The sequence below is a fragment of the Vitis vinifera genome, chromosome 2, assembly GCF_030704535.1.
Source record: "Vitis vinifera cultivar Pinot Noir 40024 chromosome 2, ASM3070453v1".
Classification (NCBI taxonomy): Eukaryota; Viridiplantae; Streptophyta; class Magnoliopsida; order Vitales; family Vitaceae; genus Vitis; species Vitis vinifera.
The window spans coordinates 6,161,336-6,182,591 of record NC_081806.1 but is presented as its reverse complement, the minus strand read 5'-3'; the positions used below and the strand labels follow the sequence as shown (position 1 = coordinate 6,182,591).

Genomic DNA, 21,256 nt, shown 5'->3' with positions numbered 1-21,256 from the left:
CATTCCAGCGATCCGATTTTGATATGAAAACATTTGAAAAGTTCGAGCCTTAGGTGGGGCCCACCCATGTACAAAAAGGGAAAACAAAAAATTGAAAAATAATGGAAAGGACCAAAGGGCAATTCGACTGTCTTTAGGTTTGTTCTTCTTGCAGCGGACAAAACGTCTCTCGCCTGCGATTCCGACCTCTTCCGTCAGCTTTCCGTCGAATTCCCCGATCTGGTACCCCTGAAGCTCTTCGTCAGCCTCCGTTTCTCCTTATCGCTCGTTTTTTCTTCTGATGCAGTGTGATTATTATCATATACTAGTATTCTCAAAATTTTAAATTCATTATCAAGATTGGAATGATACTGTTTGATGCTAAATAATTGCATTTTTGGATTTATGGTAAAATTGCGTATCCAGAAGGCATCATTTACTGGGTATTTGTATATACGTGAAAAAATTTTGGTCTTCAGGGATGCGTAAAGTTTAGAAAGGAGTTTTATTTTTTAGATGTTCGTAGCGAGTGTTGAGAATTTCATGAAGAGAAAAGAAGTTTGTTTTACGCAATTCAGTACAGATTCCACAGAAAGTTGAAATTTTTGGCATTAGCTGGTATTTGACAGCATGTTACAGTAATGACTGCAATTTTTGTTGTCACTGAAATGAATAAGTCTATAAAACTGAGCTGTAGCATTCTAATTTATTGCTGAATGCGGAATATTGAGCTATTGCATTGGAGATACGAGTTTATCCTCATTTTATTAACCTAATCAGGGGTTTAGGGTTGATGTCCTTTGGAGCAACAAATTCAGTATTACTGGTTTTCTTAATTTTAATATGTAACGGTACCTATATGGTCCAAGTCATAGAGTGGTGAAACTGTTGAAGAAGTCAAGGCTTTGTTTGGAAAGTGTTTTAAGAAGCAATTCTAAAAAAAGAAATTGTTTTTGTGAACATCTGATAATTTTTTTTTTTTTTTGAGAATTTTTTTATGATGTTTTGTAAAATAAAACTTCGTTTGGGAACTTGAAATGTTCTCAACCTGTTTTCTATATTTTTAGATATTCTTTAAAAGTAACTTTTATCTGTAGTGTTTTATTTTGAATCATTCTTCATATTCGTATAATTATTTTTTAAGAATAGAAAATTGTTTTTTGTTTTTTGGTTGTGAAACATATTTTCGTGTTTTTTGGTTTTCAAACATATCCCAAGGAATTACGTACCTGGAATTCAAGAAATGCATTCCTTTGAAGTTAGGGAAATACATCCCCTAAAATTGCTAGAACCTCTAAGCCAGCAAAGTAATTATCTTGGATTAGGAAAATTTTGAGAGAAAGAATGAGAGGGAAAATAAGGGGGAAAAATGAAAGGAAAGAAACATTAAATGCAATTAAAAATGATTAAGTTTAAGCTCAATAATTTTTTCCTACAATGCTTCTCCAATTTTTTTCCTTTTTTATATAGAGGATGAAAAATTTAAAAGTGTATGCATTTTAAATAATTTTTATTATATTATATATATTTTTTATGCATGTAGTCAAGTAAAGAGAGATAGGCCTCCACTCTTTTCTCCTGTTTCTCTTAATAGATTTACCATGTTGGCTTATAGCTCTTTCATAGTCCATGGCAGCTGTCATTTAATATAAAAGAATAAGAAGATAATAGTCCATAAATTCTCACATGACTCAGTATCATTGACTCCTCATTCCTCGTGCACAAATAGCACTACTTGACCTAACTTTAAGATCTCAACATTAGGTTGTCCATAGTCAATGTTTTCTCCCAAACTTTTGCCCATTCAAAGGAAGGCATTGTAGAAGTAGATTTCTGTATTTCTTGTGCTTGGAATTTAGATCCTTCACTTGGCAACGACAGAAGAAAGAAAAAAACTTCAACTAAAACTCCTCCTCTAAGGTCCAACTGTTAGCACCTTAGCCATTAGAGGGCACGGCATAGGCATGCATGGTGGCACCTTGTGTGCATATACCTAAGGCATGTTAATGGTGGTGTGCCTAAACTTAAGCAAACTTGTGGTAGAGGTTGCGTCTTCTAAAGATGCACATAGTTAGGAACTTGGCTGAGGTAGGCTCAAGGGGATTAGAGTAGAGTCTGAGTGGCATGAGCAGAGCCTGTGTCTAATGGGTAGCATTTAGTTATCGAAGTGTACACAACATTGCCAACACACGTTGCACAACTTGGGGGCTTGGTGTGCGACAATGGCAAAATGTGGTGGCACACTCATGTGGTTGACACAACAAGTGTTCGATGTTGGTGCTTTGATAGGTTCCTTATGTTGCTGGAAGCCTAAGAAGAATTTTCTAAGTGATCGGATATTTTTTTGGATTTTCTATAATTAATGAAAATCCATTATTCTTGTGAATGCATCCTTGATACCTCCTCCTTCAAGGGTAGGGGTGGTATTCTCACTTGGGGTAACCCAAGGGTGTTGGCTATGATATGGCATGGCCACATCCCAGGTACACTAAGTCTCTCCTAGGAATGAGTGTAAGGCACCATTAAGGCTTGCACACACTCAAGTGCGCAAAATGAATTGGTCAAAGCATGGGAGTGTGGATACAAAGCCATGAGTGGAGCATAACACATACTAGATGTGGGCTATGTGGTTGAGACGAGGTGGGACGTGGGCTATGTGGTTGGGACGAGGTGGGATGTGGGCTACTTGGTGCATGAGTTGCACATGAGGAAGGCTATGTGCATGATCACGAGACATTGTAGCACGCAGTGAGAGGCTCCAATGCTAAGCAAGTGTTAACTTGGAAATACACACATGAGCATGTGACTGCATGCATGTAAGACATGTGGGCTGGTTTGCTGAAGCATGCAGACTCAAGGAAATGAAGCATATAAACATATGGGGCTATTAGGTTGAGGTATAAGACATGGACTTGTAATTGACATGTGTGGGCAACTAAGGTGATTGGTGCATGGTGATATAGCCTTTACTCATCAGCAGACATGGAGTTGTGCAGCAAAGATGCATGGACCACTTGGCACCATTTGAAGCAAGACCAAAGAGTGTGGGACACTTGACAACATTTGAGGAGAAGTTGCAGGCTTGGAGAAACTGCCAAGATGGGTGGCAGAGCATGGGTTGGGTCTCCAAAATGTGGGCAGTTATTTGGCTGCTTATAAGTACCCTATTACACATTGCAAAAGGCAGAGAGTTTCTGCATAGGCTTAAGTGTTTGTATATATATGTATACGTATATGTATTTTTCAATCACATGTTCTATGGTCTATGACTCATGTGATCGGTAGTTTACTTTGTTTAGATGGTATTATGAAGTAAATTTCTTGCTCAGATTTCTACGGGGATGGACTTTTTATGTTTCTCAAATAATCTCAATCTAATTGCTTGTTTAAAAAATGGATATCCTACCCCATTCTTGATCAGATTTTTGTGCAGATGGATTTCATTAGTATTCATAAACCAGATGGGTTTTAGTTGGGTTTTAAAGGTGGCTTTTTGCAGAAACATTAGTTTATGAGAATGTTCCCTTTTTTCTTTTTTTAATATTTAATTTTAGTAGACCTCTAGAACATCCTTACCGCAATAATATGTGACCACTTAAAAATAATGGTAATGCTATAAGTTGTTTTTGGAATGAGTTAGATGACCCATTTAATTTTAGTAGACCTCTAGAACATCCTTACCACAATAATACGTGACTACTTAAAAATAATAGTAATGCTATAAGTTGTTTTTGGAATGAGTTAGATGACCCATTGACATTCCCTTTGGAGTACATTCATTGCCTTTTTTTCTTCTTTCACCTAACCTGGTTGACTTTTCAATCATCACAATGTCATCCAAGTGACTGATTCTCACTGTATCACCTAATGTCTTATGTATGGGAAAAAAAAAGTTTTTTTTGGTTCTTTTAAATTTATTATTGAATCTCAATATATCTCAGTAGAAATTTTTGGAGTTTAGCAGGACTTTCAAATTTATAATCAAATCATGGTTGATTTCCATTTTTGACACTGCATGAGGAGATTACTCATTGAGGAATATGTTTACTACATTATTTTCTTGGATCTTGGTCAAATCTTGATTCTGTTACCAGAGAGACAAAGATCACATGCAATATGATGATTCTGTTTAGATACAAGTACTGATATCTTATTCCATTAATGACACAGGAATCATAATTGCACTCACATATCAGATGTGCCATCAAAATTCATGTGTGCATTTCTCTGCTGAAGAGGCAGTTGCAGCTGAGGAGAGTCTGTTAATATATTGCAAGCCAGTTGAACTATATAATATTCTTCAGTGTCGTGCTCTGCAAAATGTAATAGTTTGTATTGCTTGAAATTTTGTTGTCTGTCATTTTGCTCTTTATATTCTATAGGAATAATCTGATTCTTGAATTTGAATATTTTTGCATACACGATTTTCTTTATTAAGCAAAACTTTTCTCTGGGGAGGGAGAAAATGGTAGACCAAGTGGTTGAGCTCATTTGATCATATTTAGTTAGCAATTTGTCTTTGGTGATTTGAAATTAAGTGTTGGTCATTTGGATGTCAATGTTGATCAAGGCTAATTATCCATTAAGGAGCCGTGATACCTCCAGAACCAAATTGATTAGTATTAATTTCCCTGAGCATGAGTGTTAATCTGGTTGGTAAACCTAAGTGACTTGTACAAAAGTTTGGCATATCCTAAAATAAAGTGTTTCACTGCCTTTTTGGAACCAATGCAAAGTTAAATTCTTTTTTACCAGTTAGCCTGAGGCTTACCAACCTGACCTTCCACACTTCATGAAATTCCCAGAACTCCCCGTGTTGAACCCTAATCCCCTAGATACCATTCATATGCGACAGGTTATTCTTGTGAACTGTGTGTCCTGAATGGTATTGGAAAGCATTCAGTCTATGTTTGCTTTTTCTAATCGAGAACTTCTGTTGTCGCAGCCTTCATTTCTCCAAAGATGTTTGCGTTACAAAATACAAGCAAGGCGCAAGCAAAGGTATGAGTTTTCCTACTTACTAGTTTGTGTCCAGAGAAAAGGAAGTAGGATTCTTACAATACTGGCATTATTTGCTTTTATGCTTAAACTGCTCATCTTTTGAGTTCTCATCCTTATATTGGAATTTTTCACTGTGAAGCTCTTGATGTTAAAATTAAGTATATCAACTGGTTGGTTGAAATGCATTTTTCTTCATTGTCGGCTTTCAATAACCAAACTGCTTCTTCTGCCATAAAAGAAAAAAAAGGAAGAGTGAAAGTTAGAAGAAAACATTGAAATTGGAAGGAGAGAGCTTACGTTCTTTTAATAAAATCATCCTAAAAGGTACATAGTTTAAGTAGTGTATTGAAAGGTTAAAGGCAGTATTCAGTCATTTTACTCAAATAAAGTCAGATGTAGGCCTTAAGGTGGAATGAAGTGTAATCCTTAAAAAAATTAAAAATAAAAACCTCAAAAATTTAAAAAAATTTAATAGGATCGCATAACAATAGAGTAATAAGAAGGGCAACTCTAGATGCTATGTTTATGGTTCTTATTTTGAAGAAAAGTGGGGGATGACAATATTAGAAGTTTAGACTAATCGGTCTAGTAGGCAACCTTTACTAACTTCTAGCGCAAGTTTTGGCACATAGGTTGATAAAGGTAATAGGAAATGTGGTGTTCGAATATCAAAATGCTTTTGTGGGAGGGGGACAAATCCTAGATGTTGCTTTCATAGCCAATAAGGCCATTGGGTTAAGGAAAAGAAGCTTAAGATTAGGACTAGTTTGCAAGTTGGATATAGAAAAAACATATGATCATGTAAATTGGAAGTTCCTCTTCTTTGTTATGAAAAAGAAGAGTTTTGTTCATCAATGGAGAAGATGAATTCATTTATGCATTTCTACTATGAGATTGTCAATCTTTGTTAATGATACCCTTATAGATTTTTTTCAAAGCTTTGGAGGGTTGATATAGGGTGATCCTCTTTCCTCTTATCTATTTGTGCTAATCATGGTAGCCCTTAGTTGCCTCATTGCCAAAGTAGAGCAAGGTGGGTTCATAAGAGGTTTTAAGGTAGAGGGCAAAGGAGGAGAAAGTGGGGGCATATAACACTCTTCTATTTGAACTTGAAGAGTGGAGACCTAGAGTTAATGCTATGAATTTTAAAATTCTAAGGGTTCAAGAAGTAGAAAAGTTGAAGGAGTTGTTTTCAAAGGAGGTTTCAGTGCTTTGTCGGAGTTAAATGGGGATCAGGCTTCAGGACTGGACGGGCTTTCCTTGGCTTTTTGGCGATTTAGTTGGGATTTTGTGAAGGATGTGGTGATAGGGTTTTTCAAAGAGTTTTATAACCATGGGAGGTTTGAGAAAAGTCTTAATGCCACTTTTCTAGTGTTAATCTCAAAGAAAGGGGGTGCATAGGATCTAAAGAACTTTAGGTCTATTAGATTGGTAGGCAGTTTGTATAAAGTTTGAGCTCAAGTCTTGGCTTAGAGACTCAAGATGTTAGCAAGGGGATTTCGAAGTCACAAAATGCTTTTGTTGAGGGTAGACAGATTCTTGATGTAGTACTAATTGCAAATGAGGCCATAGACTCTATGTTGAAGAGAATGATTGTAGAGTTTTGTGTAATTTAGACATTGAAAAGGTGTACGATCGTGTGAATTAGAATTTCTCGTGAGCATTGGTGAAAATATTAGTAATTATAGATATATTGATATTTCGATTTTACGGATGTATTGGTGAATATTTTGGGAAAAAATTTCAGTAGGCCTAAAACTGATCAAAACTTATGAAAATATTGAGAAAAACTCTAAAAATGATATAATAAACAATAATAGACATTTTAAAGTTGTTTTATAAAAAAAATGATATATGTATCTGATATGATTAATCATATTTGATAATAATATCATATGTGTCGATAAAAAAAATATGAATTTTATAAATATGTATTTATTATTAAATCACATCAAATGTTATTCACAATAATATTGTGATATTTGATTATAATTTATCTCACCTTAAGATTAGAATCCATTTAATTTCAATTGTATTAAATGATATAAAATAAATGATGATATATATATAATTTTTTAAAATATTTATATGTTTTATATTTAATTAATATTCAAATGATATAAAAAAATTGTTAAGAAAATTATAATGATAGGTTTTATATTTTTAGTGATCAATTAGAATTAATTTAAAAATAAAATAATTAGAATTAATTTGTTTATTAAAATATTCTTTTAATATTTTGTTTTATGATGGTTTTACTATATATTTATCTGGTGCCTTTTATTTAACAAATGAGCAAGTTAGCCCAGTGGTCGACCAGGGTCCAGGGTTGTGTTTGTTTTGGGTTTGAGTTCCAGCGCCCACACCACAATTTCACATTTTTTAGGGTTGGACCGCGCGTTGACTAGTTTGATTGGGTGTTGATCGGACCAAAAAATTGGCAAAATCGTTGATAAATTCGTAAAAATCCAATATTTTGGCCAAACTCGCTAATATTTTTCGAAAAATCGCCTCGTCCATTTTTCGTCTGCCTGTTTCGTTTTGTCGGTCACCGATATGTGAAATTTCGTCAAAATTATCCGAAATTTTCATCCATGCTCATGAGTTCTAATATGAATTATCTTTTTGACTTGGTTAAAAAACAAATATGCCAAATCAAACTAAAATAAATTCTATTTAAAACATTTAGACATTGTAGTTAAAAAATCTAGTGAGCAACAAATTAAGAAACTCGGGGTTTCTAGTTTGACTTTCAACCACTTTTGCTTATTAGCTTGTTCGGGTCTTGCATAAGCTATTAACAAAGATTTTGGATAAGGATTGAAAGAGTCACTCGTAAAGTGGTGTTGGACTTTTATAATGTTTTTGTGTAAGTGATGTAGATTCTTCTTGCAATGCTAATTAGGCTTTTGGTTCTAGATTAAATGGTTATGTAGTTGGTTTTGCCTGCAAGTTAGATGTTGAAAAAACTTATGATCATGTTAATTAGAACATTTTGTGGGTTATACTGGAAGAATGTATTTTGGGTAAAAATGGATTAGGTAGCATTTAGGGTTGAGAAAAATCGCAAAGGAATTTTCTTTGTTTAGGAATATGAGAGAGAACGAGAGGCAAGCATGTTAGCCTAAGGAAGGGATGGGTTGGGAGAAGAGAAGATTTCTTTGTGGAATAAAGCCTTTTAGGAAGGTAGCAATAAATGTTTTCTAGGGAAAGTAATACTTTATGGCATAAGGTTATTATGAGCATTTTTGAATCATACTCCAATGTTTGGGATGTAACATTCTAGTCAAGTGGTCGTCATTATCCCTAGAAGGCTATTGAAAAGTTTTCTTTGATTTTTCAAATCATAAGGATTTTCTTTAAAAAATTTGTTTATTAAAAAAGACTTGTGGTAGGGTGATCAACCACTTTGTGCTCTATTCCAAATCTTTTCAAGATTTCAAGAAATTTCTAACTCCTTTATCTCTTGTATTGTCATTTTTTCCTATTCCTCTATGTCAGTATCAATTACTTGCTACAAATTAGGAGGGCTTTCAAAACGCCTTTGCCTTAGACCATTGTGTTATGTGTTTGTATGAGCTGGTTGATCATCTTCTTCTAAACTTCCCATTGACTTTTGGGATAGGTTGGATTCTCAAGTCAAGTCCTTTGTCTGGTTGGTGGCTCACAAGAAGGTTAATACTAATGACTTGCTACAATTGAAAAGACCCCACAAAGTACTTAGTCCCGACATATGTAAGTTGTGCATGAAGCATGGAGAAACAGTAGATCACCTTTTCCTCCATTGCTCTTTGACGATGGGGTTGTGGCACAGATTATTTCAATTAGCAAAGACGGATTGGGTTCCCCCAAGGAGCATCTCTGACATGTTATCTACTAATTTTAATGGTTTTAGATCTTCTAAGAGAGGGATTGTTTTATGGCAAGACGCGTGCATCGCGTTAATGTGGGTGGTGTGGCGGGAAAGAAATGCAAGGATTTTTGAGGATAAAGCAAGGAATTCAGAGTATCTTTGGGATTTTATTCGTTTTCTTGCTGCTCTTTGGGCTTTTTGTTCTAAGGTTTTTAAGGGGATACCTCTTAACGTGTTATAACTTGATTGGTTAGCGGTGTGTAACTAGAGTGTTTGCTTGTTCTCTCTTTGTATTTTCTTATATTTGATTACTTGTAGTCTTGTTTTTCTTTGGTGGGAGGATTCCTCATCCTTCTATTGTACCTCCTTTTTATCAATATATTCCTTTGTCGTTTCCTATCAAAAAAAAAAAAAAATGATTATCTCTTTTAGGGTATTTAGGTAATCACAAAAGTAGGATACTTTGACATGTGGCTAGTCTTACATTGGTTTGGATGATCTAGCTTGAGAGAAATGTGAAGTCTTTTTGGCATAAATGGAGGAATTTGGAGGCTATTTTGAACTTCATATACTTTATTCCTCTTTTCAGGCCTTATCTTTTGCAGTTTCTAAGGGCACTCTCTTTAGTGTCTTATAACTTGATTGGTACTTGGTTTGCAACTCAAAGAGGTTCTGTGGGGAGTTGTTTCTATTATGCTTTCCACCTCTGGTGGGTTCATTTAAGTTCATTTTCAATGAGGATGAGTGTGCTTTGAGTAAGTAAAAGTTGATTGGGATTGGTGGTGTGTGGTGTTTGCCCCACCTTTAGGCAAGTAAGGCAACCACCCAAGGTCCTTACTCCATAAAAGGCCCCAATTTTTTTTTTTTTTACTTTATTTATTTTTCTAGTTTTAGTTAGATATTTTTAAATAATATTTGATAATTTTTTTATTTTAATTAAATGATAAACTAAAAGAGAAAAAAAGGGCCTGAATTTTCATAATTATCTAAATATTTGTTACATTGAGATATTAACAAATATTAATAGGAAAAAGTTTACCAAATATAAATGATTTGTTTTATATGATTCAACTACCCATTGTAGCCATTTGTATTTATTATTCTTATTGTATTGTTAAGAAAAAAATCTATTGATTTTATTTTAGAAACTTAAACTTTTAATAAGTCTTTTTGTCTTCTTCAACTTCCTTATTTTTATCTCATACTATCAAATTTCCACTTCTTTTTTTCTCTTGTCTTTTCTAGTTCTTTTTTCTCGCACTTCTCTTTTAATTCTTCCTCTTTACATGCTTATACCAATTATTTCAAAGTTGAAATAATCAGGTTACATTGTTTTGTACTAAATCTAAGGAGTCAATTTTTCTTAAGTTCATATTACATCAAAAGTACAAGTACAATAACACTTTTGTCTAAATTAGGTTATATTGTTCTAAACTTTATATTTTGATTTATGATTTATTTAATATTTCGATTTTGTTTATTATTCATTTTAATGTGTGTTGCTAGGATTTTTTGATTGTTTGCTTCATTGTGTTCTATTGTTGTGCTGTTCTATTGTATCTTTTATTTTATATTCTTTATTTCTTCTATTTTTTGACATGTCTATTAGAAAATATGAATATGATTAAAAAAAATTTTAAAAAAAGAGAAAAATAGATAAATAAATTGAATCTAAAAAAGGAGCACTAGATAAATATGTTAGCAATAATAAACAAGGTTGGTTAAAGATTTAATAGACCATTAAATATGATGAGTTATTTAATATTGATGGTTTAGCTTTAATGGAGGGTTTAAAAATAGAAACAAACAATATAATTGAAATACTAAATCATATAAAAAAAATTAAATTCTTTTCCAAATGCATGTATTGCTTATAGAATAGTATTAACTAAACCAGTGAAGGTTGCTTCAACAGAAAGAAAAATTTCAAACTACAACTAATAAGATCTCATTTACGATTTACCATGTCACAAGAAAGATTTAGTAGATTAGCTATATTATCTATTGAAAAAGATATTTTAATAAAACTTGATTATGGAATATTGATTAATAAGTTTGTATCTTGAAAAGCAATTTTTTTTTTTTTTTAATAAAACTGTATATTATATAAATAGATAGATGATATTATTGTATATAATATAAAACAAGCTTAATTGAAATTTTTAGTCTAGGCCTCATTTCATGTTGAGCCACCCCTGGAGGTGTGACCCAAGACCTTTGTAGTATTGTGTTGGGCATCTTTTCAAAGTTGGTGGAAGGGGGCTCCACTGTTGAGGCAGAGGCAAAAATTCTACTAGAGGGCATGCTTTGTGTCTTTCTAATGAATGGGTGGAAAAGGTTTCTGTAATTTTGATCTCTTAGGTTCCCAACTCAGAGAGTGGTTCCTGGGAAGTGTATTGTTGGATTTGCCAAATTTTAGGTGCTGGTTGTAACTTGAATTGGTCTTTTTCTCAGACTCTGTGGTTTGCTTATTTTGCCGCATGTTAGTTAGCAGAAAGAGGATCCAGACACTGGCTTCATTTGGAAGAGATTTTTTACCATCTTGGGTTGTGTGGAGTTTCTTTGAATTGTGCATGTTTGTATTCTGTTTGAGTTGTATAGCCATTTCTTGCTCTTTTCAAGAAAAAACTTTCTTCTTTTTCTTTTTGATCAACTTCAATATATTTTGAAAGGACTTCTCATCCTTTGCTTGTAAGTAAAAATGTCAAATGGATTGGTTTGTTTTTAATTAAAAAAAGGTTTCCTGTGTGTTGATCAATTTTAAGCTTGTGGGGTTTGAAGTGGAGGACAATTTCTTACTTGAAAAAAGGAGAAGAAGAAGTTACAGCAGTTTCTGCCAGATAGCAACTTCTTTTTGGGAAAAAGAAGAGGCTGAAAAGTGCTAATGGGTCATAGGTTTCTGGGCCCATGATACTTTCTACTGCATGACCTTATTATTTCTCTTCTCATACTCATGTGCATTTTCCTTTTTGTAGGATTTCTCTTCATTTGTCCTTTATACAAGTTCTTCCTCTTATCTAATAAAATACAAGTATGATTTCCTGTTTAAAAGAGAGGAGCTGAATAATAAGGATGGTAATAATGATAGTAATGATTTGGTTAATGTTTGATTAAATTAGAAGAAATTTGATGAGTACCTCAGGATAGTGTTGGTCTCTTTGTTTAGGTTTGCAATCTATTTAGCCCTTGATTGACTAATGAAACTGTAAGCCCATATTTTTTTTCCAACAGTTTTTTCTTTCTATTAATTTGTTCAATAATTTAATTTATAAACTTGCATGCATGGGTAGGTATAATTTTCATTTGCTACAGCATTAGCATGGGAGAAACCAGCTATCTCAATTTTATCTGATTTTGATTCCTACATATTTTCTACAAGTGAAGTTATTAATTGCATTTTTTTGGCATCCTTAATGATCATGAATACTGATTGGGCTGCTGTTGGATGAAAATATCAGATTGCAAATGACTATCTCCCTATCTGGGGCAATTAAAGATGGGATGCAAGCAAAAGATCTGTTACCTGTATACGTCTTGATGGCAAAACCTGTTTCTGATACTGAAGTTGCAGCAGGGGTATGGTAGTGTTATAATTGTAGATTTACTTTTCTGTACTGATTGTTAATTAATACTTTGCTCCTGTTATCTCATGTTATTAGAAACAGCATTCTGAAGTTTATCGCCTCAATCGAGCTTGTAAACTGTCTTCTTTCACTGAATTTGAGGGATGGAGAAGAGCTGAAGCAAATTTTATTCTCCCTGAAATGAATAAGTTATCACTTGATGTCAAAGCTGGCAAACTAACCATCTTGCTTGTCAGCTGTGGTACTATCTTATCCATATCACACCAGTTCATTCAAAGGGTCTGATTCACTTATCAAATGACTTGGATTCTTTTCCCCTCATTTTGCAGGTGAAGCAAGAAATTCTTTCTGTGAAGGTGATTTATTTAATGTCCATTTGTATATATGACATCTTCTTGATTTACTGCTTAGTTCTAGAATTCCTTTGGTATTTGCTTCTCTTACAACTTGCGGTTAGCATACATGGATTTTTCTCTTGCAAGTAATTCCTCAAGCTAGATGTTTTGTGGAAAAAAAACAAAAAATTTTGAAGCTAGGGTCCTAGTCCCAGGAGCAGCCTGGCCAAGTAAATTTCTGAATGGTGTGCTCCAAAAATTGAATATCTTTTGGTGCTCAAGACTCGAGAGTTGGATTAGTTTTAATCTATACTATCATCGAAAATTAAAAAAGGAAAAAGAATTCTTCTTGGTTGTGACAATTGGATTGCCCATTCTACCTCAACTGTTGATCATATTGTCAATTTTGCCCATATATCACCTGCCTGGCTGCCCTATTTTTCACATATGACCTATTTGTTTGAATGAATTTCTGATTTTGGAGCATTTGTGCAAGGCTTTTGCAACTTAAAGCTGTGTATTATTTTCTTTTGGAACTTTGTTTTAGGCTTGGTTTTCTTGACAATGCATGTTGGTAAAGAACTTGCCCAGTAGGTTTTAGCTGTATGAATGACACGTGGCTTAGATGATTATGAAGAGGCAATAATGTTCTTATTTTTGGTTCTTAATGGTTTTAAGAGTGGAATTTAAATCTTGATATATAGTAATATGGGTTAGAAAGAATTGGTATATCTCTTCTTGTTTTTGGGGTTTCAGAAAGCCTTTCATATTGGATTGTGTGTAGAATGAGATCAAATCCATAAGATGGACAAGACCTAGGACTAATCCAAATGTTTTAAGGGTGAGCTTGAGGTTAGATATATCTTCTACCTCAGCCTTGGAGAAGAAGATGGTATCATTGATGAGTTGCAGGTGCGACATTCTTAACATAGTCCCTCTCAACCTTAAAGCCTTGAACAAGACTAGGATCCTCAGTCCTCTGAATGATCCTATTCATGACATTAACAAGAATTCTAAAGAGAAGATGAAAGACGATCACTTTGCATAAAACCTTGCAAGCCTCAACCATTCCTTTAGTTTTCCCATTAAAGAGAATGACAAAAAATGTGGATGCACATCATTGGATCATTTTCTCCATTTACACCCTGAATCCTTTTTTCTGATAATAGAGAAACCACTATCCCTAGTTTTTAGGATTGAAAAGAATCTGGGAGCATGACCCCTTACCAAGAACTGTGTATTTGGCTTGCCCAACTTTGAATTTGGGACCTTCCGCTCTTGAGTGCACTGTCCAACCAACCCAATTAACCCTGGTCATGTGTCTTCTTAAAAACCTCCTTGGATACCAATTCCCTCCTTCCCTGGGGACAAATTCTCATCCACAATTTGTTAGCAATCAAAATAGCATCAAGAATTTGTTTTTTTCCTCAATGAGCCCCCTTGGAAGTTGGATAAATAGTCAATGGTGCTCCCCCTGTATATGTTTGGAAAGGTCCTTGTTTAGTAGTAGGATTTTGTTTGTGGGAAAAGATCTCTACCTTCTTGGTTGGACATTTTTGTGTTCTGTAGACTATCTTGTATCCCATGTAGCATAGACATATTCACAAAATTTTGGATGCTCAGAGCCCAAGCCCAGATTGAAGTTTGAGGTATGGCCATATAGGTATCGTCAGTAAGCCAAACTGTTAAGCTTTAGGAAAGCTATTAAATTCTAGGAAAAATGTTCACATGAGTATTTGGGCTCTGATTTATTTTCTAGCTTCTCTTTTGCACATGCAGCAGCAGCAGCAACAGGAACATGAATCCTATCAAAAAACAAACAAATAGGGCCTTTTATGTTGACCACTATGTGAATTATTTTCTACAGTTCAGGCTTATCTAGGGCACTGTGCTCTGTTAAATATAAGTGACGACTCATTGTGTATTTAATCAGGATTCATACACTAAGTGGCCTGTCAAAAGTTGTATGTTGGCTGTCAACTTCCTTATGTAACCTTCCTTTCTCTAAACTGGTGGTATGAAAGATACAGCAGCAGCATGCAGGACACAGGCATAGCTAGGTTTAGCTTCTTCACTGTAAGCGCACATTTCAAGGGCTCATAAACTCATCTTACATAAGCTTATAGAGCCCCTTTTGGCAAATTGCTGATGCTGAAAGTAGCCATAATTATAATGATTTTGGTTCATGGGATATTTCTTTTCTTTGGTATTTTAAATCCTTCCTTAACTATCTAAACAACATAGTAAACTGAGTTCCCAAATTCATTTGATCTTCCAGATTCTTTGCAATGTGAATATGTAAGGTGGGGGACTCTCTTATAGTTGGGTTTCCATATTTAATTTGGAATACAAGCTTATGAACTATGAGGTTGCTTATAAAGGTTCTGGCTCTTTGATTCAAAATATTCCACTTAAATAATGGTTATTCATTTAGTATTCCACTTATAATTCATATTTCCATATCCTTTTCACCTTTTCACCATTTTTTGGGCATAGTTCCTTGTAAGAAACTCAATTAAAAATCATTTATTTCTCATCATGAAAATCATCTAAACTCTTGCTTTTAATACATTGTTTCTTTGCAGCTAATGTTGGAGGATATTGTCTATGGGGCAAGTTACCAATGGAATCACTCTATTCGTCATTGGAGAAGTCTGCGAGCTTGACCTTGGGGAATAGGGCTGAAATGCTCTCAAATGTTGATATGCAATCATGCTTTTTGGAGGTATATTATCATTAAAATGCTACTAATGTTTCTTGTTTTTCTCATGACACTAGAACATTTTTTTTTTTTAAAAAAAAAGAAATTGTTAGTGGTTGGTAGCTTTAAGAAGAGGAACAATGAATAAAAATTGTAGTTGTAGGAAAAAATAATATAAAAGATAGGAAAGAAAAGGAAAAAGAAAAAAAAAAACTTAGGGCTTATTAAGGAATTGTTCTTGAAAATGGTTTTTTGTTGTTTAAAAAAACAACACTTTTTTGTGCTTTATAATAAAAAAACAGTTTTCTGTTCTTTATAATAAAAAACAGTTTTTGAAAAAAAAAACATGTTTGACAGATTTTGTATTGAAAACAATTTTTGGAAAATTTGTTCTAAAGCCATTTTTTTTTAAAACAAATTGAAAATTTGAAGTGTATTTAAATATTGGGAACTTTTGCATCATACATCAATGCATGGTACCTTCACATAGAATAAGTGGAGAAAACTGTTTTCCATATTTGCGTTTACAAATAGAATTTTGTTCTTGAAAACAATTGTTTTAAGAATGAAAATGTTGCTCTTCGATATGCAGTTTGAAAGAGTATAACATGAGGATTTGAAAGTAACGAGGAGTGTTGAAGTCTCTCTCTAATGAGAGGGGGTAGTTGTTGGTTTGCGGTGGAATCAAAGTCCTTTGAAGTCTTAGTGGAGGAAGTTCGTGGGAAGTTAAGAGGAATCATTGTGGAGAGAAGTAGAGGATTCTCATCTTGGATTCAATTTGGGGATGGGAGCCTAAGGAGGCTGCTGGAAGGTATTGAAGAATGTTGCAAGGAGGAAAAGGAAGGAAGATTTGTAAAAGTTTGGGAGGATGAGGGGAGAAAGTTCAGGTTGGAGAGGCGCATCAATGGGGCGGGGAGGTTCGTCCTGTGCTTAGTACTCGATCTTGAGGCAAAGAGATTTTGTTTAGTGTTCCTGAAGGAAAGGGGCTGATTGGGGGCTTGACCACTTTGGTTGAGAAACTTAGATCCCTTGGGATAATATCTTTTGCTGAAACAAGGCATGCACCTATGCTTACAGCTAGAAGGGCCGATAGAAGCTTTGGCAATTCGGGGGAGTTTGAGAAGAGGGCTTTTGTGGAGGTGGCTAGAGCGTCGGCTGGAAGGATAGGTGATGCTTTATGGCTTCAGCTTGGTGGAAGGGAGAAGAGGAGTGAGGAGGAATAGTTGGGTCGTTGTTTGGTTGGTAGGTGGGGAAAAGACTCGATTTTGGAGTCGGAAATGATCTCGTTAAGGAGATGGGGGGAGCGCCTGTGGAACCTTAAGAGAGGAGTGAGGTTCTCGAAGCTGGGAGGTGCTTTCTTTCTTTTGGAGTTTGAAGATGGGGAGGAGGCAAAGAGAGTGTTGAAGGGGGTGTGATGTTTCAAGGATAAGCTGTTGATTTTGGAGAAATGGAGTGCGGAGGCCGGTTGTCTGCATTTAGGATCTCATGTCAAAGAAGTATGGGTGAGGGTGGTGGGTCTTCCACTACACTTTTGGAATGGGGAGGTTTTCAGAAAAATTGGAGATTGTTGTGTGGTTCATTGGGGTTGATGAGAATACAAGGAGGTTCTCTCAGCTCCAATGGGCTAGGATTTTGGTTAAGTCAGAGGGGAAAGAGCTTTCGGGGACACTGCAATTGGTCGGGGATGTTGCATGCTTTGCCATCCAGCTGTGGTGGGAGGTGCTGCCATGGGTGTTTGTAGTGGTGCCAGTGAACAGAAGTCGGGGGAGCGTGGGAATGAAGTTTAGGGCTGATGGTGCTAATGTCTCACTCGCGGGGAGTAGCGTGGGGAGGGAGTGGGAGCTTTTGCATGATGAAGGGGATGGATTGGATTGTACAATCAGAAAAGCAAGGGATGTAGACAACAGTGACAGTGACGGTGACGAGTTGGAAAAAGGAGGTGGGGCCTTTGACGGCGTTGTAGGCTTTAGGGCTGACAGAAAAGGGAAGGGGACTGCAGGAGGAGAGGCTTTTTGTGATAGGGGGCTCACAGGCGGAAAGGGCCCTGAGCCTGTTAAGGTGGGTGGTTGGGCTAAAGGGGTACCGAGTTTTTCAACTTAAGAGGGTTTTTTAAAGTCTTTAAAGATTGGGCTGACCCAGTCTTTGTTGGGGGAAGAGTGTTGCGGGCCAACTTCAGTCTGGGAGTTGGGCCAACCCAGTTGTGGTGCAGATTGGACTGTGGGCTCAGATTGGGTCAGCTTAAGGGGGTTTTTAAAAGAGGGTAGAGCTTTTAGGATATGCCTCTCTGTTGATTCGTGGGGAGCCGAAGAAATCTTGTTTGACGTAGGGCTCGTAGAGGCAAAATGGGTTTGTTGGACGACCGAGAGCAATGCCTCATGGAGGAAGCTTCCAGGTACTCTTACCTTGCGCCTTCTTCTTGCTGGCTTTTTGGGGGGATAGGTTTTTTCTTCTTCTTCTTCTTCTTCTTCTGTCTTTGGGTTGGAGGGGGCGATGGTTGCGGTAGGGAAGGGTCATGGCGTGGATGGCAATTTGGTGGCAAGGGATGGGGAGTTGACAATAGATCTGTTGTGGGTGCTTTTGGTAGAAGAGGAGGGGAATGGGTTGGGAGTTGGAGGTTCTTCCCCGACAAAAAAGGTGAGAGATGAGCTAGTGGAGGAAGACTTTTTTTTTTTTTTTTGGGAGGGGGAGGAGTTTTGCCAATGTTTAGGAATGCCAATTGAGGGTTTTGAGGGGGAAATTTTGAAGCTTCTCAAGAGAATGAATGAAAGAAGATCACAATTTGAGAAGTTGATTGGGAAAAAGAGGAAAGGGCAAAAACCCTCAAGATCTAATTGGAGCTTAAGAAGTTGGAGTGTTCGATGAATTACAGTTGAATAGGAGGGGCTTTTGGGAGAATCAGCTTGTGTTGGATGAAGCTTCCAATCCTATCGTGGAACGTTAGAGGGGCAAATGATGGAGATAAGAGAAAGATGATAAAGGCTTTTATTAAATCTCAGAAGGTGGATTTAGTTTGTCTGTAGGAAACCAAAATGTAGGAAATGACCATGGGGGTGGGAAGGTGTTTAGAATGGGGGGCTGTGAATTCGAGGGGGGTAGCCCCAGGGGGGGTTGTGGTGTTCTGGGACAACAGAGTGTTACGATTTCCGGAGATGGAGGTGGGGCTTTTCTCAGTGTCTCATCGCTTCAAGAATTGTGAGGATGGTTTTTGTTGGAGCTTTACTAGGGTTTATAGACCCACGTTGAAGATGGATAGGGAAGTGTTTTAGAGTGAGCTAGGAGCGGTTAGAGGACTGTGGGGTGACCCTTGGTGCGTGGTAGGTGATTTTAACATGATTAGATTCCCTTCAAAGCGTAGTAGAGGAGGCATATTGTCCTCAGCTATGAGGATATTTTTAGAGGTGATTGAGGACTTAGAATTGAGGGAGCTGCCCTTTTAGGGTGACCTTTTCACTTAGAGTGGTGGCTTAAGTAACCAATCTAAATCGAGAATTGATTGATTCCTCATTTTTGAGGAATGGGAAGACCATTTTTCGAGGGTTGTTTAGACTGTCCTTGTTAGGCCGTTATCAGATCATTTCTCGGTCCTTCTAGATGGAGGAAAGGTGAGGAGAGGCCCTACTCCATTTAAATTTGAAAACATATGGTTGAAAGAGGACTTTAAGAATGTTTTGAGGACTTGGAGGAAAGGGCTTAATTTCAATGGGTCTACTAGTTTCATACTGGCCGAAAAGTTGAAAGCTTTGAAACCTCTCCTGAGATGTTAGAATAAGGAAGTTTTTGGCTTGTATGAGGTTTAAAAGGAGTTAGCTCTAAATCGAGTGGATTTTTGGGATAATAAGGAGAGTGTTCGCCCTCTGTCTTTGGAAGAGTAGGAATTTTGGATGGAAACTATAGAGATTTATAAAAAGTGGGTTCTTCTTGAAGAAACGTCATGGAGATAGAAATCAAGGGAAATTTGGTTGAAGAAGGGGGATAGAAACACGAGCTTCTTTCATAGAATGACCAATCCCTATAGAAAGAGAAACCAGATGGCTAGAGTCAAAATTGATGGGGCATGGATCATTGAGGACAGAGAATTAAGAGTGGCAGTGAGTAGAACTGTCCAACTCCTGCTCTCTACTAACGATGATTATAGGTCCAACTTAAGTGAGCTGTCTTTTGAGAGGCTAGAAGACTTTGAGGTGACATGATTGGAGAAGGCTTTTATAGAAGAGGAGGTGTTTGAGGCACTGCCAAGTTTTAGCGGGGATAAAGCTCCAGGTCCAGTCTCCATGGCATTTTGGCAGATCTCGTGGGAATTCATGAAGATTGAGATGATGAATTTTTTCAAGGATTTCTATGATTTTGCTTGTTTTGTGCGAAGTTTGAATTTAACCTTTCTAGTGTTGATCCTGAAGAAAGGGGGGACGGAGGACTTAAGGGATTTCAAGCCAATAAGCTTTGTGGAGGGGGGGTGTTGTACAAATGGTTAGCTAAGGTGCTGACCAATAGGCTGAAAGGGGTGTTAGATAAGGTGATTTTTAAGGCCCAAAATGCGTTTGTGGAGGGTAGGCAAATTATGGATGTAGTGCTCATTGTCAATGAAGCCATAAACTCGATTTTTAAGAGCAACGAGGGGGCGATTCTGTGCAAACTGGACATTGAGAAAGCTTATGACCAACCTGTGCCAAAGTCCAATGGTAACGGGACAATGAAGAAAAAGGTGGTCAATCGACTCTCCATTTCCTTTGCAAAGAATGCACCATTGAGGACAGAGGGCTTTGTAGGGTCTTCTCAATTGCAACTTGTCATTAGTGTTTACCTTCCCATGTGCTACTAACCAAGCGAGGGCCTTAACCTTTGAAGGGACTTTTGAGCTCCATAAAAACTTGGCCGGAAGGAACATTAAAGGATTTGAAACTTTTGACAAGGCACAGAAAAAAGATTTCACTGAAAACAAGCCTGAATTTGGGTCCCTCCAAGGAGCCTTGAGGACATGTTGGTTATTTCTTTTAAAGGCTTGGGGAACTCATTAAGAGGCAAGACACTTTGAAAAATTGCTTGCCTTACTTTGATTTGGATGGTGTGGCAAGAAAGAAACAATAGGATCTTTGAGGATAAAGGGAGAACGGAAGAGATGGTTTGGGATTTGATCCGGTTTTATTCTTCTCTATGGGCTTCTTGTACTGAAGCTTTTAGAGGAGTTCCTCTAAGCATTCTACAACTCAATTGGATTGGGGTTTGCGTTTCAAAAGTTTGAAGATTGATGGGGTTTCTCTTTGTTTTTAGAGTTCTATTGTTGGGAGTTTTTTCCTTGGTTAATTTGTGTAGGAAGGACCTCTCATCCTTCCCTTGGTTTTTTTCTCTTTCTATTGTCTCTTTTTTCTCTCCTGTATTTGTTCTTATATTAATATAATCTTCTTCGTTTTTGATAAAGAAAAAAAAAAGAAAAAAAAAAAAAAAGGAAAGCTTATGACCATGTTGAGTGGTCATTTTTACTTTTAGTCATGGAGAAGATGGGATTGGGGCAAAGTGGTTAAGGTGGATCAAATGGTGTTTATCCATAGTTAGGTGTTCTGTTTTGGTTAATGGAACCTCCTCTGGTTTCTTTCAAAGCTCTAGAGGCCTAAGGCAGGGAAATCCGTTTTCGCCTTACCTATTTGTGATAGCAATGGAAGCCCTTAGTTGTCTTCTAAAGAGGGCAGTTTGTGGAGGCTTCTTATCAGCATACTTAGTGCAGGGTAGAGGGGGTGAAGGGGTCAAGGTTTCTCATCTTCTGAGTGCAGATGATACACTAATTTTCTGAGGCGTGGGAGGAGCATAT

General features: G+C 36.5%; 1 protein-coding gene across 5 annotated transcripts in view; it reads left to right on the top strand.

Moving 5' to 3' along the window:
- The window catches only part of LOC100245153 (polycomb group protein EMBRYONIC FLOWER 2), a 59,051-nt gene continuing 37,795 nt past the window's right edge, over positions 1 to 21,256 (top strand). The window contains exons 1-7 of one of the 5 annotated variants that reach the window (XM_019216190.2): positions 1 to 222; positions 4,150 to 4,301; positions 4,925 to 4,980; positions 12,292 to 12,409; positions 12,499 to 12,658; positions 12,747 to 12,773; positions 15,338 to 15,477. In XM_019216190.2, coding sequence (XP_019071735.2) covers positions 4,176 to 4,301; positions 4,925 to 4,980; positions 12,292 to 12,409; positions 12,499 to 12,658; positions 12,747 to 12,773; positions 15,338 to 15,477 — 627 coding nt within the window. In that variant the 5' untranslated portion in view covers positions 1 to 222; positions 4,150 to 4,175. Of the gene's footprint in view, positions 223 to 4,149; positions 4,302 to 4,924; positions 4,981 to 12,291; positions 12,410 to 12,492; positions 12,659 to 12,746; positions 12,774 to 15,337; positions 15,478 to 21,256 lie in introns of all 5 variants that reach the window. The other 4 variants (XM_019216188.2, XM_010659562.3, XM_059733948.1 and 1 more) reach the window with 4 other exon arrangements.